This window comes from Citrus sinensis, chromosome 4 (genome assembly GCF_022201045.2).
Source record: "Citrus sinensis cultivar Valencia sweet orange chromosome 4, DVS_A1.0, whole genome shotgun sequence".
NCBI classification, from domain to species: domain Eukaryota; kingdom Viridiplantae; phylum Streptophyta; class Magnoliopsida; order Sapindales; family Rutaceae; genus Citrus; species Citrus sinensis.
Genome location: NC_068559.1, coordinates 19,803,820 through 19,817,252, shown reverse-complemented (window position 1 = coordinate 19,817,252; position 13,433 = coordinate 19,803,820). Strand labels below are relative to the sequence as shown.

At 36.1% G+C, this 13,433-nt stretch overlaps 3 protein-coding genes across 4 annotated transcripts; 1 reads left to right on the top strand and 2 right to left on the bottom strand.

The window, feature by feature from the left end:
* The first annotated feature begins 4,906 nt into the window (after positions 1-4,906).
* LOC102624521 (taxadiene 5-alpha hydroxylase) lies at positions 4,907-6,628 on the top strand. The gene is made up of 2 exons (XM_006484776.4): positions 4,907-5,915; positions 6,006-6,628. Exons 1-2 carry the CDS (start codon positions 4,976-4,978, stop codon positions 6,485-6,487), a joined length of 1,422 nt encoding a protein of 473 aa, XP_006484839.1. The 5' UTR covers positions 4,907-4,975; the 3' UTR covers positions 6,488-6,628.
* A 166-nt stretch (positions 6,629-6,794) lies between these two features.
* LOC102624238 (phosphatidylglycerophosphate phosphatase 1, chloroplastic/mitochondrial) lies at positions 6,795-9,391 on the bottom strand. 2 transcript variants are annotated; one of them, XM_025101094.2, is made up of 6 exons: positions 8,709-9,391; positions 8,402-8,479; positions 8,152-8,225; positions 7,961-8,068; positions 7,171-7,283; positions 6,795-7,058 (listed from the first exon to the last, which is right to left on the bottom strand). In XM_025101094.2, the coding sequence occupies exons 1-6, from the start codon at positions 9,259-9,261 to the stop codon at positions 7,025-7,027; spliced, it is 960 nt and encodes a 319-aa protein (XP_024956862.1). In that variant the 5' UTR covers positions 9,262-9,391; the 3' UTR covers positions 6,795-7,024. The 2 variants fall into 2 exon arrangements, with proteins under 2 accessions (XP_024956862.1, XP_006484838.1); XM_006484775.4 differs by having other exon boundaries at positions 8,577-9,387.
* Positions 9,392-11,329: 1,938 nt separating this feature from the next.
* Positions 11,330-13,068, bottom strand: LOC102624801 (uncharacterized). Its single transcript, XM_006484777.4, has one exon. The coding sequence runs from the start codon at positions 12,888-12,890 to the stop codon at positions 11,598-11,600; it is 1,293 nt and encodes a 430-aa protein (XP_006484840.1). The 5' UTR covers positions 12,891-13,068; the 3' UTR covers positions 11,330-11,597.
* Positions 13,069-13,433: the final 365 nt, after the last annotated feature.

The window sequence follows — 13,433 nt, the reverse complement described above, 5'->3', positions numbered from 1 at the left end:
GCTCTTTTTCTTCGCTATTCTCATGCACATTTTACTACCAATTGTTAGCTCATTTTATATAAGTAATTGTGAAATTTAACCATCCTTAATTGGCAATTTGTGTAGATTCTGTAGGGATTTGGTGGTAACCATGGGCTAATTGTCTTGTCCTTTCTTTGAATTCTTGCTTGGACAAGGAGAAGAGGAAACAAACGGGTTATGAATATTTTAATGATATTATGGTAGAAAAAGTGTCTTTATCATTAAGATTAGGTGAATGAAAACATAACAATAATGAGGAATTTCATGATTGAAATTAACAATTGAGGTATGAACCAATGTCCCTACATCTTAGGAGATGAATCTAATGAATGCATGGAAATAGCCTCTTTTGAATTTTTTTTTTTTAAAAAAAAGGTGAAAAGAATAATTTAATGGGACATTATTACTTGAGCAAATTAAACTATTACGAAAGGCTTTAGAGCACATGATTCTGACAAGAACTTTCATGGGATAATTGGAAGCTATAAGAAAAGACTTCAAAGCACCTAGGCACTAATAAAAATGGAACCCAACTTATTTAGGAATTTGATTAATGTTTGTGGACAAATTTTTTTTAGCTGATCAATTCATATGAGAAAGTCTTATATTTATCACCCTGAAGCTCTTTCTGATATTTCTACTCAAGAAAAGAAAAATGGTGCTTTTAATTCTCACATTAATGTGAACTTATGTAGACAATTGACTGTGGAAGGTGGCTCAATTTATATGATTTGTTGCAATTTTAGTCTTTGAAATTTCTAGGTAGAAATAACATGCTAATAAGCTAATTTTGTGCATGTAATCAGAATTTAGGTCGCATTAGTTAATGAGTCTGAAAAAAACTGTTAGCTTAGTAATTATCTTCTAACTATAGCTAGATTTATGGAACAAGATGAATTAATTTTGCATCGCGAACAAATTTTCACCCAATCCTGCGAAATAATGGAAGCACTTCTGCTCTATTAGAATTGAATGGACTCATGAAGAAAATGGTGATGAAACTGACAACACGTATTTTTATGGATTTTAGGCCTTAGTTTTTGTTTTAATGGAATATTAGAAACTCTTGTATTTGCTTTATAATATTGTAAGCTTTGAGTCTTACTCTAGCTGCTCCAGTGAGAGTTTCTAATACGTAATGCTGCATATTAAAGATGCTATCGAGCCTCAGAATTATTCAACTACAGGTTTACAGTGGGGACTAGGTCTAGCTGGTCCCAACAATCACCCTGGAAATATATCTGTTCGAAAATTTTGAGTTAGATATTTGATTTCATTTTTGGCTAGAAGTTAATTTACTTCAGTATATGATCACAGAATTATAGTTGTGTTGGGTCCAGAAAATGGGAAATTACAGTAAGTTTGTACATGGTTAGCTCTCAAATGGACAGATAAACAATGTGTGGTGGATCATGGATGGATGGATGGGGATGATGAACAAATGAAAATATAAATCACAAGCAAATAAGTAAAGTGCAAGGGACCACAATTCTGAAACTGGAAGTGGGTTGTTGTCTCAAATTTATTTGCAGTGACAGAAAATTAGGTGAAGTTGCAGAAAAATTTCAGAAGAGTAGTAAAGATGACAGCAAAGGTTGTGATATTTTTAGGGTTTGCTAGCTCAATTCTTGTTTCATGCCAAGCCTACCTTTGACCAATACTTATAGCACAGATATTATAGATTCGATTTTCATTCAGAACTATAGCCTGTAACTGTTTCTCGATATTGATTTTTATTTTCATTTTTTTCTTGATTCAAAATTATTTCTCTATGTAAAATACAGCTCTACTAGGACACTTTACGTTCATTGTGAGTTGTCATAGTTTTTGAGTTACTTCTGTAAGTAAATCATAAAAATGAAATATTAGAGCTGGTAAAATTGACACGGTCCGATTACCCAACATGAAAACAACATGAAGAAATGGATATGAGTCGTCAAATGTGACACGATTTATTATATGGTCACCTATGAGTTAACATGATCTTTTTTCGTGCAGTTAAAAGTTTTTAACTCATTTATCTGACTAACGACACGATTATATTTTATTTTCTAAATTAATTTGTAGATTCTTGTCATCAAAAATCAAATATTGTGGATTATGTTCCTCTTCTTCCTTTTTTTTGGGACAATATATTTCATTTATAAAATATTTTATAGATTGAGAACTTCAATAGTAAAGATGTACAAAATATTGGTAGACATGTATATTTATTATAGCAATATATAATATTACTTACATCTATACAATTGGAACTTAAAATAGTGTAAATGTGTGTGTAGGTTATTGGATAACCTATTTATTTTTTATATTGAATTAGGGTCTCAATATTCTGATGCGATTATTAAATAAGTCGTATTTCAGTCGGTTTAAATTTAACACGATACGAAATTGGCTTAATGCGAACACGATCTCATGACTCATTTTACCACCAACTCTATGTAATACAGTAAGGTCAACTAACCGGCAAAGCCTCATTATAACTTAATTTGTAAATGGTCATTGTTTGTCGCTGTTCTGGGAGCAAATACTAGCTTAATTTTTCAGGAAAGGTGGTCTAATTCTTGCTTGGGGGAGTCAATTTTGGATTGAAATGTTTGTTTGTAAAATCTTTTTACGAGATCCAAAACTTACAGATGTTTTGACATTTCTTGAGGAATCTTTTGGTTATTTCAAGTATCTTTTAGTACCATTAAATTAACCTTTGAATAAAAAAAAATTACCTGCTAATAGATGGGAAAAGTTTTGATGGGTCGACAATTTTTAATATAGTTTTTGACTTGTCTATTGCACGAGTCATGTTTGAATGCGGATGTCCGTACTTTAAATGCAACCACACGTCGGAATGATGAAGATGAATCAATGACAAATCCCTCTCATGGAGCAGAAGGAAGATGCTGCTTTATTACGAAGGCATGTGGGTTCTTTTTCTCTACCACGATGCCTCAACGGTTACTTTGACTCGTCTGTTTCCGCACCAAACGATGGTATTCAATTGGATGTATTATATCAATCGCTGTTTAGTAGGTTAAATTTGGTCAGAAATTTTATTAGCTCCCATGCAATGGGTCTACTCTGAGCTGAGTACTATCATATCAATAAACTGATTCACGCGTAAAATTATAAATCCAGACAGTTGGATTTATAGAACACAGTGCATATCAAGTGTCTGATGCCATTAGTCTTTTGCATAGTAATTGTTTCCATTTGTTCTTCGTGACAAATATACAAAGTTTTGAATTTGGTTTCAAATTCAAACTCGAGTGATTAGTTCAAAAAAAAGAAAAAAAATAATTTCTCGTTTGCTTGTCGAGTAATCACTCTTATATATAGGTTCGTTAGAGATTAAGGTTGAACAGTTGTAATTTAAAATGTACAACACTAAAGTGTTTGGTAAATATTAGTTGTTATAATTTAAAAGTTATGTTTATATGATTTTTCAGTTCTATAATGAAAAATCTATTTTATCTTTAATAATTTTATCAAAATTATTATTTAAAATTTGTACTTACTACATATTATTAACTTTTGTTTTATAGTTACAGTTTTTTTTTCCACAACAGCTGTATTTTAAAAGGTACAACACCTCAATTTCAAACAGGATCATAATCCATTAGACGGTGATGAACATTGAATCATATGTACTGAAATTGACACATGTTCGATGACATGAAGGGTGCGTTTGAGATTGAGGTTGGGCAGTTATAACTTTTAAGCTACAACACTAAAGTGTTTTGTAAACACTAACTGTTATAGCTTGGAAGTTATATTAATATGATTTTTTATTTGTATAATAGAAAATCTATTATATCTTTAATAATTTTATTAAAATTATTATTTAAAATTTATATTTATTACATATTATTAATTTTTATTTTATAATTACATTTTTTTTTCCACAACACCTCAATTCCAAACAGAACTGAAGTGGATGACTTATAAAATATGGGCGAGATTCAATTACAGTCGGTGATACTTTGATACAAAGATTGTCCATCTTGCAAGTTTGAGTAAGTTGTGGGGCATGTTGAATGCATCTCCGGATGGAAGCTGTAATGGCTATAAAATTAAGGTCTGTCTTATTATTCTATTATGCACGTGGTAATTCTAGATCAATTAAAACTTAGTATTAACATTTTGCCATGTTAATCAACAAGATTCAGCCAGTGCGGCACACCAGTTTCTTGCTTCACATTGGTGCTAAAGAGTCGCAAGGCCGATTATTTCTCATCTTCCTTTTTTATAATTGAGGAAGTGACTAAAGTGCATTGCATGCATTATGCATCTCCCTGCGCTTTCCTTTATTCGTAACAATTTTCCCATTGGTGTCTACAACTTGTGTGTCGTTCAAAATTATATTGTTACCATTAATGAAAAATTTGTTCGGGAAAATTTAAATATATATATATATATATATATATATATAGTGGCGGATGCACGGTGTAGCTGATGCAACGTAGCAAGACCTTAGAATTGAAAAATCATTGTATTCGGCTGTCAATGGTGGTGAAAGTGATTCCATCTTCTGGGATTTGACTTGCTAATAAAGGGATATTAAAATTCTCTATACATAATTAGACCCGGCAGATTTTCAGGGATACTTTCTGAATTTTAACAAATCCAGAACAATGAAACAATTAATAAATCAAGAACAATGAAACAAACGGACGGATCTTTCGGTCTCAGATATATTATGATGATTACGTGTTCGTTTCTTCTTGGCCGGCTCTGCACATGCAATGCTCTTCTTAATGAACCATCACCACTGTTCTAATACTCTAGAAAGTCAACAAAGTTGTGTAATACATAATTAGTGCGATGGATATGTACGCATGTTTATTGCTTGACTTTTGTTTAAAAAATACAAAACAAAACGCTTTGACTTATTCGGCTCTATTGATGCATATAAATCACCTGATCATTTTCACGCAATAATCAGTAATCAGTGCCATCAATGGCTATTCAAATTAGCTATCTTCTTTACCCCCTCTTGGCTGCAGTGGCGGCCTTTATCATATTCTTGACACACAAGGCCAGTTGTCACAAAACCCGGAAGCAGCTCCCACCAGGAGATATGGGGCATCCTTTTATAGGGGAAACTATAGAGTTCTTCAAAGCTCAGCGTAACAATCGTTTGTTTGATGACTTTGTTCAACCTCGGGTGACAAAATATGGCAAGATTTTCAAAACAAGGCTGTTAGGCTCACCCACAGTTGTTGTCAATGGTGCAGAAGCCAATCGGTTTTTCTTGTCGAATGAATTCAAGTTGGTGATAAGCTCATGGCCATCCTCATCGGTTCAGCTAATGGGCAATGAAAGCATCATGCAAAAGCAAGGCGAACAGCATCGTTGCATCAGAGGGATACTAGCCAGTTGCCTTCACAATGCAGGGCTGGATGCTTTAGTTCCCAAAATTTGCAACTCAGTTCAGCTTCACCTTGATGCACACTGGCATGGCCAAGACAGCCTTAGCCTTTATCGTTCGACGAAGATTTTGACATTCACCATAGTGTTCGAGTGTCTATTAGGCATCAGAGTTGAGCCTGGGATGTTGAACACCTTTGAGAGAGTTTTAGAAGGTGTTTTTGCTCCGGCAATTAAGTTTCCAGGATCAAGATTCTCGCGAGCAAAGAAAGCAAGGCAAGAGATAGAAAAGATGTTGGTAAAAGTTGTGAGAGAAAAGAGAAATGAGATGGAATTTGGAAATGAACAAGAAGGGATGTTATTGTCGCAACTGGTTGCTGGGATGATTCGAGGAGACATTACAGAGGCAGAGGTTACTGATAACGTTGTCTTGCTCGTCTTTGCAGCGCATGATACCACATCTTTTGCCATTGCCATGACGTTTAAGATGTTAGCGCAGCATCCAGATTGCTATTCTCTCCTCCTACAAGGTACATACATATAGTTAAATTCCCTTTGAGCTTAGCTTTTAGTAAACTTTCATTTCAACAATTTTAATCTTGCTCAATCACGGCATGCAGAACATGTTAACATAATGAATAATAAAAGAGCTGGCGAAATTCTAACACTGGAAGACATGAAGAAGATAAAATACACCTGGCAAGTTGCTCGCGAAAGCATGCGGCTCTTCCCTCCCATCTTCGGCTCCTTCAGAAAAGCAGTTTCTGACATTGAGTATGAGGGATTCACCATTCCTAAAGGCTGGAAGGTTTTATGGACAGCATTTGGAACACATTCGAATCCGGAGTATTTTGAAGATCCTCTGAGTTTCGATCCCAGAAGGTTCGAGGAATCAGTGCCTCCATATGTCTATCTTCCATTCGGAGGAGGGCCAAGATTGTGCGCAGGCTACCAACTGGCCAAGCTAAACATCATCATCTTTGTTCATTATGTTGTAACTCGCTATGATTGGTCTTTAATTAATCCCAACGAGTCAATCACCATGGATCCTCTCCCATTTCCTTCCCAAGGAATGCCCATCAAGATTTCTCCCAAGTTGTAAACAACCAGCAATACGGCTGTGATTTTTCCTTACATAATTATGTTGTATAAACTCTTGTCTCTACACATTCTATCGCGGAGAGAATATTAGCTACTTCAATCAATTATTAAGCATAGACCAGTTAATCAATGATTAAGTATACACCATAAGTGCATTGGGGAAGTTTCTCAGGCAGTTTTAATATTCCTCTCATTTTGTGTGTTAACATGTTTAAACTATGTTTTCAATCGTTTTAAATTTTAATTACGTCAACAGTTTAATTTTAAAATTTTCATTTATTCAATGTAGTTATCGGAAATTTATAACAAATTCAACTTCATTTTTAAAATATAGCTTTTAATCCCATCATGTGATGAGAGAACATGCAAAGTTGTCATTCTACTAAGTAATGGCACATGAGTGATCATTGGTATATGAGTGGCTGGCCATTGGTTCATGGTTACCATCTCTAGTTTCCATAAGATTCAAAGCCAGGATTTGGGGGCGTGAAATTCTTCTATAGATTCATAGCTACGATAACAATCCTTCTCAACATTTTCAGCTCCGATTGCAAGCAATAAAATTGGATTCACTAGCCAAAAAAGAAATATCAATATCATGAGGATCACATAAATGAATGGTGAAAACAAAAAAATCCGGAAACATGAATCATTGCTTTTGCAACTATCTACAAAGTTTCTTACAGAGATGGGGGATCTTTCACACATTGCATGGCATCCGGCAATAGATTGTGACTAATTGGCTTCAACCCTCTTCTAAACCAACAGTTCACAATGGTTACTTCTAGTTTCCTAACCTGAAACATCATTAGCAATCAAATGATAAGAAGCAAAATAAAACAACACCTCACTGCCAACAATGATAAGGAAGCAACGAATAATGGGTGGCATTGGCAACACAAACAATGCTGAAGCTAATGGCCAAGTTTTGGGAGGCTGGCTAAAACAGGGAAAACAAACATCAGTTGATTCAAACTATATGAGACAATTACAATAACAGATACCAGACAAATTTTGGCCAGGGTGAGGGAGTTCTTGGCTTTGTATTCTTGAACAATAATGTATTTGATATGTTAAAGTTGAAGTCTTTTAAAAGTCAAATGAACAAATTACTAAAAAATCTTAAAAAGCCAAGATACAATTTACTTTTCATCATGGCAAAAAGTACTTTCAATGAAGCAAATAAATGAGGAACACTAAACTCGAAACTAATTAGCATAAATCAATTAAATTGCCAACTGATAATATTCACTGAACTGAATAGAAGATCTTTTGGTTGGATGGGGCTCAGGACCCTGCAGTTCACACAATTCATGAATAACCTTTTAATAACAAGTTTACACTAATCACATCAAGCTTCCATGTAGGTAAAACCAACCAAATATCAAAACATTATAACCACTCTAGATTCGTTGCTACTTTAACAATGCTTTGCAGAGCATCAAAGAGGAAATTTCATGAATGTAAAACCAACCTGCCTAACAATGAATGGCTCCTCAGCAAGACTTAACGGTTCAGTCAATATAGTCAAAAACCCATTTCGATTCCCGTAAACAATATCTGTGAAAGGTCGATCGCCCACCTGCCGCAGTTATATTTATGCTAATTATACAGTAAGAAGATTACAACAGGGCCAGGAAATATAACAATTCTACACATATCTACCATGATAAGCTGCGATGATTGACAACCAAAGTGTTTCTCAATCTCTTCAGCAGTTCCAGCTGGTTTCTTCACCCCTAAAATATAACATATTGATCTCCACATTAGTCACAGATTAAATTAGAACTGGACTGGCCATGATAATTAGTTGGCCATCACACTGAGCACATTTAGCACAGATTAATTTCTAACAATGACTTAAAAGCTACAGACAGAAGATGAAAGATGAATATTGCTCAAGTAAAGTACTTACGGTGCCTTATAACTTTGATCCCAATTTTTCCCTCAAGTTTCCTCGCTTTCGAAGCATCATTGTCATACTCATAAAGACCTAATACATTAAAACCAAATACACAGACATTGTGAAAAGAACAAAAGCAACAACCAAATCAACAAGCAAGCAGTAAATAGGCAATTGCCTAAATTACCAGCAGAGTTACTAAACACAGCAATATCGTGACCGAACACCGATTTACACTGCTCAATTGAAGAACTAAGGGGACCCCAAAGTGTCAAAGAGTAAGGAGCAGTTAAAGTGTTATCCTTATCAAACACCACACCTTTAAAACCCCTCCTTTGAAGTTCTGCCCAATCAATGTACCTTATGTCGGGCACCGTTACATGTGGTAGCGCCAAGTGACGATCTTTAGCGAATACCACCGTCGATGAAACAATGCCCTCTACGTTGATTCTCTGTCCCAAAGCTGCTTTCAACTGCGACCACCACATGTTTGTGCAAAGCACAGTCCAATATTTGTCTTTATTATATCGCGGCTCTTCGTCTTGTTCTTGGTTTTGAGATTCTGGGTCTTGGTTACGGAGCTTGTTAGTGTCAGCGGAAGAGTAGAATTGATCAAGGAACGTATGGTTTTGGTCTGGGTGTAATTTGTTATCTTTTCTTAGGTTTTCTTCTTGCTCTTTGCTGAAACTGTTTGCTGTAGGGAGAGTTAAAGAACAGAAGTTTTTGGCGTGAATTTGGTTCCTGGAAAGCGAAAGAGAATTGAGAGTTTTCTTGAGATGTAGGTTTCGGAAATGGAGGAAACGATTCGGTACAGGGTAAGAGTAGTGACAGGAGGAACTGGGCAAGGCAGCAGAAACAGAGGCGGATTGCATTTCTCAATTGTTTTCGCTTTATTCCCTTTGCCTAAATAATTAATTTATGGCGTAAAAATTAACGATGCATTTTCATTTTTAAATTCAATTTACAGGTGGGGTTTTAGGATTTGGTAGGTGCCCCTGCCTTTGAGGAATGGCCATTGGGCAGGGCTTATGAGCTTAGGGGATTTTGGATTATTTGGCTTATTAGGCAGCGGCAATTCCGTCATAAATGTACATATACACCCTTTTCAATTAATTTCAATTTTGATTCTAATTCCACAAAAGTAAAAAAGAAAAATTATTCCAATTCGGAAGAGGCTCATGCTTGAGTTTTCCAAAAGACTAATCTGATCAATTTTCTCTTAACAAATTATGCTACTATTTTTCCGTTGGAGTTTATCATGTTACGCAGCTTGATCTTGATCTCCCTCTCACTAATTACTACTGCATTTTGGTCAACTCCACGCAAATTTTCTTATTGAAGGCCATGGACTTCAATGGACAACTTGGGCACATGCATCAGAACTTTGATTATACAGACGGAGAATTGGAGATGAGTTGTCAAATGTACAAATTACAATCTACAAATGCATGGACATGGCATACCGCCAAACTTAAATTGACGCTGTATCAGCTTTCAACGAGTCTTTGCAACTGTGCATCAAGGCCAGTAATTGCACAATTATAGTAGATAACAGTTGAAAGATTTCTAGTCAAAACGATGTCTGGTGCTAGTGAAAGCAAAGTGAGCCCATTACGTCGTCAGTTTGCCTCAGCCATCTCCGGTGAAGTTAAGAGCCAAATAGCCAATTATTAAAGTACTCCATGTAGAATCCATTATCCATATGCCAGCACAAATGATGTACCCAATTAAATACTGACGTCTACAATAGAATAAAGCACCCTTAGCTAATTTTATAAATAAAACTCAAGCACTTAAGTTGGACCACGAGCAGAAACGGAGGAGACGAAACTAGGTCAGAACCGCCAGATGACATTTGGCTCCCCCGTCCAAAAGAAATCAAATGAGAATATAACAGATATGACTCAGACATCAACCATCAGGTAGTCTATACTTGGCCTGTTATCAATCTAATAAGCATTTAAAAATCAGATTGCAATTCTAAAATTTGGTAAGGGGAAATTGATTGTCAGTGATGCTGTGCACCACCCAATCAATTAGCTGATGTACCATTCCATTCAGAAAAAGAACAAGACCTAGAATCACAGAGCGTTAAGTATGATTAGGAATTAAAATTTTCACAAAACTATAGTTTTTTAAACCTAGAAGCATAATTTTCATTCTTCACTTACACTCTCATACTCTTTTGCAGCACCAGAAACAACACTAAAATGAAAGTGTTAGGCCGGCATGCTTCACTCAGTTTATAGAAACGGTTCCTATGTCCATCCAGAGCTAAATATATCAGCCACCTGCCTGTTCTATAGCTGAATCCTGTCATCTAATCACCATTTCATAAAGAAGCTTAACTCATTTTATATGCTAGAATTCTCTCAATATAAAGGAACTCCAATGCAACAGGATAGCCAGTTCTGAACTTTCAACTACAGGGATATGTAGAATCAACAAAAAGCATCCAATTGGTAGGGAGTTTAATTTCTGTCTAAATGCTGGAGATTCGTTTTACAAGTCCCAATTCATGAAACAAAGGCTAGAGGACATATAGAATCTACAAAAAGGCAGAATATCCATTTTGCGTAGACTTTTTAAAAAAAATTCTCTCTAAATTCTGGAGATTCATTTTACAAGCCCCAATTCATGAAATAGGAGGCCAATATAAACGATGTAGATAATGTCTTTTGAAACTTAAATCTATACTCAGCTTACACCACATCTCAACTCTGAAGATTGCTGCCTGTTCGGTTGTATAAGTGCCTTAAGATGCAAATGCAGTGACAATGACTTTCAAGAACTACTACAATAACATATTTAACTAGCGAGTCTTGCTTTAGTTTCTGTTAATTGATGAACTTCCCCCAATCTTATGCGGACTCTCATGATACTTGAAACTTTAAACAGACATTTATTTTCCATCTTATAGCACAGAGTATCAAACAGAAATGGAACAATTTCTTTTTGAACATTACCATAATAAAAATACAAATGTAAACATGAAGAAAGAAAAACAAAACTTCTACAATTAAGTGATCAGCTGATTTCACATTCTTCAATATTCTTCAACTAACAAAAAGGACAGTAAAAACCCTCATGAAATTTAAACCAAAATTTAACGGAGGACAAATTGACAACCATACTTGATTCTTTGTTAAGTCCAAAGAGTAGCAAAGTTGTTCCGCAAATCCATGCTTCAATCAGCCACCATGAACCATTATGCTACCAACTTTTTCTTCTCTTTCTTCACCTTCCCAAGCATGCTTTTTTTCTTCTCCTTTCCACTAGATTTTTCCGCATCATTTTTCAAACTCAACCCCACTTTCTTTTGTTTCTTTTGCTTCCCCACATCCTCATTCTTCATATTAGAAGACAGTTCATCTTTCTTCACCTTAGCCACCTTTTTAGGCAGCTTCTGAGCTCTCTCTTTATCCCCCTTCTTCCTCTTCTTACCCAAAATATCACCGCTACTCATTTTGCCATCTTCACTATCTTCACCGTCCTCACTTTCACCAACATCTCCCTCACCATCATCATCACTACCCAATTCATCCTCATCCAACACCTCCCCAATAGTACTATCCATATACCTGACCTCATGAATCCTCCCCTTCTTCTTCTTCAACTTCTTTTTGCTACCATGATCATTTACATCCTCGGCATTTTCCTTCGACTCCTTATCCTGACCCTCCCCTTCATTTTCCTTAACTCCCTCAATCTTTAACTTCAAATCTGGCACCGCCTGATAAACAGGCAAAGCCAAGCTCTCCAGCAACTTCAAATGAAAAGACCTAACATTACCCCATTTCCTAGGCACAATCTCAGCAACACCATTAATCGCAGCAATCACATTCTCCGCAATATCTTCAGCACCCATCGAAACCTTCCCTACTTTCAAAACACTACAAGTCCCAGTTCTCAAATACAACAAAGCAGACCCACAAACCTTCTCAATCTGTTCCTTCCAATTCTGGTGCTTCAAATCAACCGGCACTGGAATCTTCTTCTTCTTAAAGAAATGCTTTCCCAACAACTTGGGCAAGAGCGGAACCACTCTCTTATCAGCCAAAAACATATCGTACGAATCACACAACTTCCTCTTGGCCTCAAACGGGCGGTAATCAGTCTTTAACTTGGTAATTTTGATGACTTTGGTGATGGGTAAGTTGTCATTCTTGATTTTCTTCATCACAGCGTCTTTGGTGAGGTTGGACTTCGGACGGTCGTCCATTATGAGGCAGATTTCCGGCGGGTTGTCGCTATCGTTGCCGAGGAGCGAATGCGGGAGAGGGATTTTAAAAGCGTTAGTGCGAGAGACTTGTGGGATTTTCTTGAGGGTCAGTATCAGGTAAACGAAATCATCTTGCTCTAAAAGTTGAGGCTTTTGCGTTTGGGAATTCGACTTTAGCCATTTCAGGAGTGCCTTGACGGCTCTTTCTACAGTTTTGGGGCTCACTCTGCTGCCTGCTGACGGCGGTAGCGACAGTGGAGGTAAAACGGTGGTCACCATGGCGACGATGGCAGAGAGATTCAGCTAAAGAGATATCCTGATGCCGATCTGATTTTGGGTCAGCGTATTCTCTAGGGCTTTTTCCCTTTTCGTTTTGACAATGATGATTTCGTGGTTTAGGGTTTTAGGCAGGAGAAGGAGATCAGCATACGCTATAATCCACGCCGTTTCGTCCGGCACGTCTGTTTCCACCGTTTGATTTTGTATCGTATGCTATCAAACGGCTGTAACTCTTTTGTGCTTTAAATGGGCAAATTTATCCCCATATTAGTATATTACTGTGTTTCATCTGATGCTACCCTCATGTTTAATAAATTGTTAATTACATCGATTTAAATTAAAAAATATAAAAAATCCCCCTAAATTACAAGAAAAATCTACCATTAATATTAATAATACTCATGATAATTGTTAAAACACTGATATTTGCCCAAAATCCACCATTTCTAATATTAATAATACTCATGATAATTGTTACAATACTTATATTTACCCCTGGTCAAACCCCCAAATTTACCTAAAACGAGACCATTTTGTGAATTA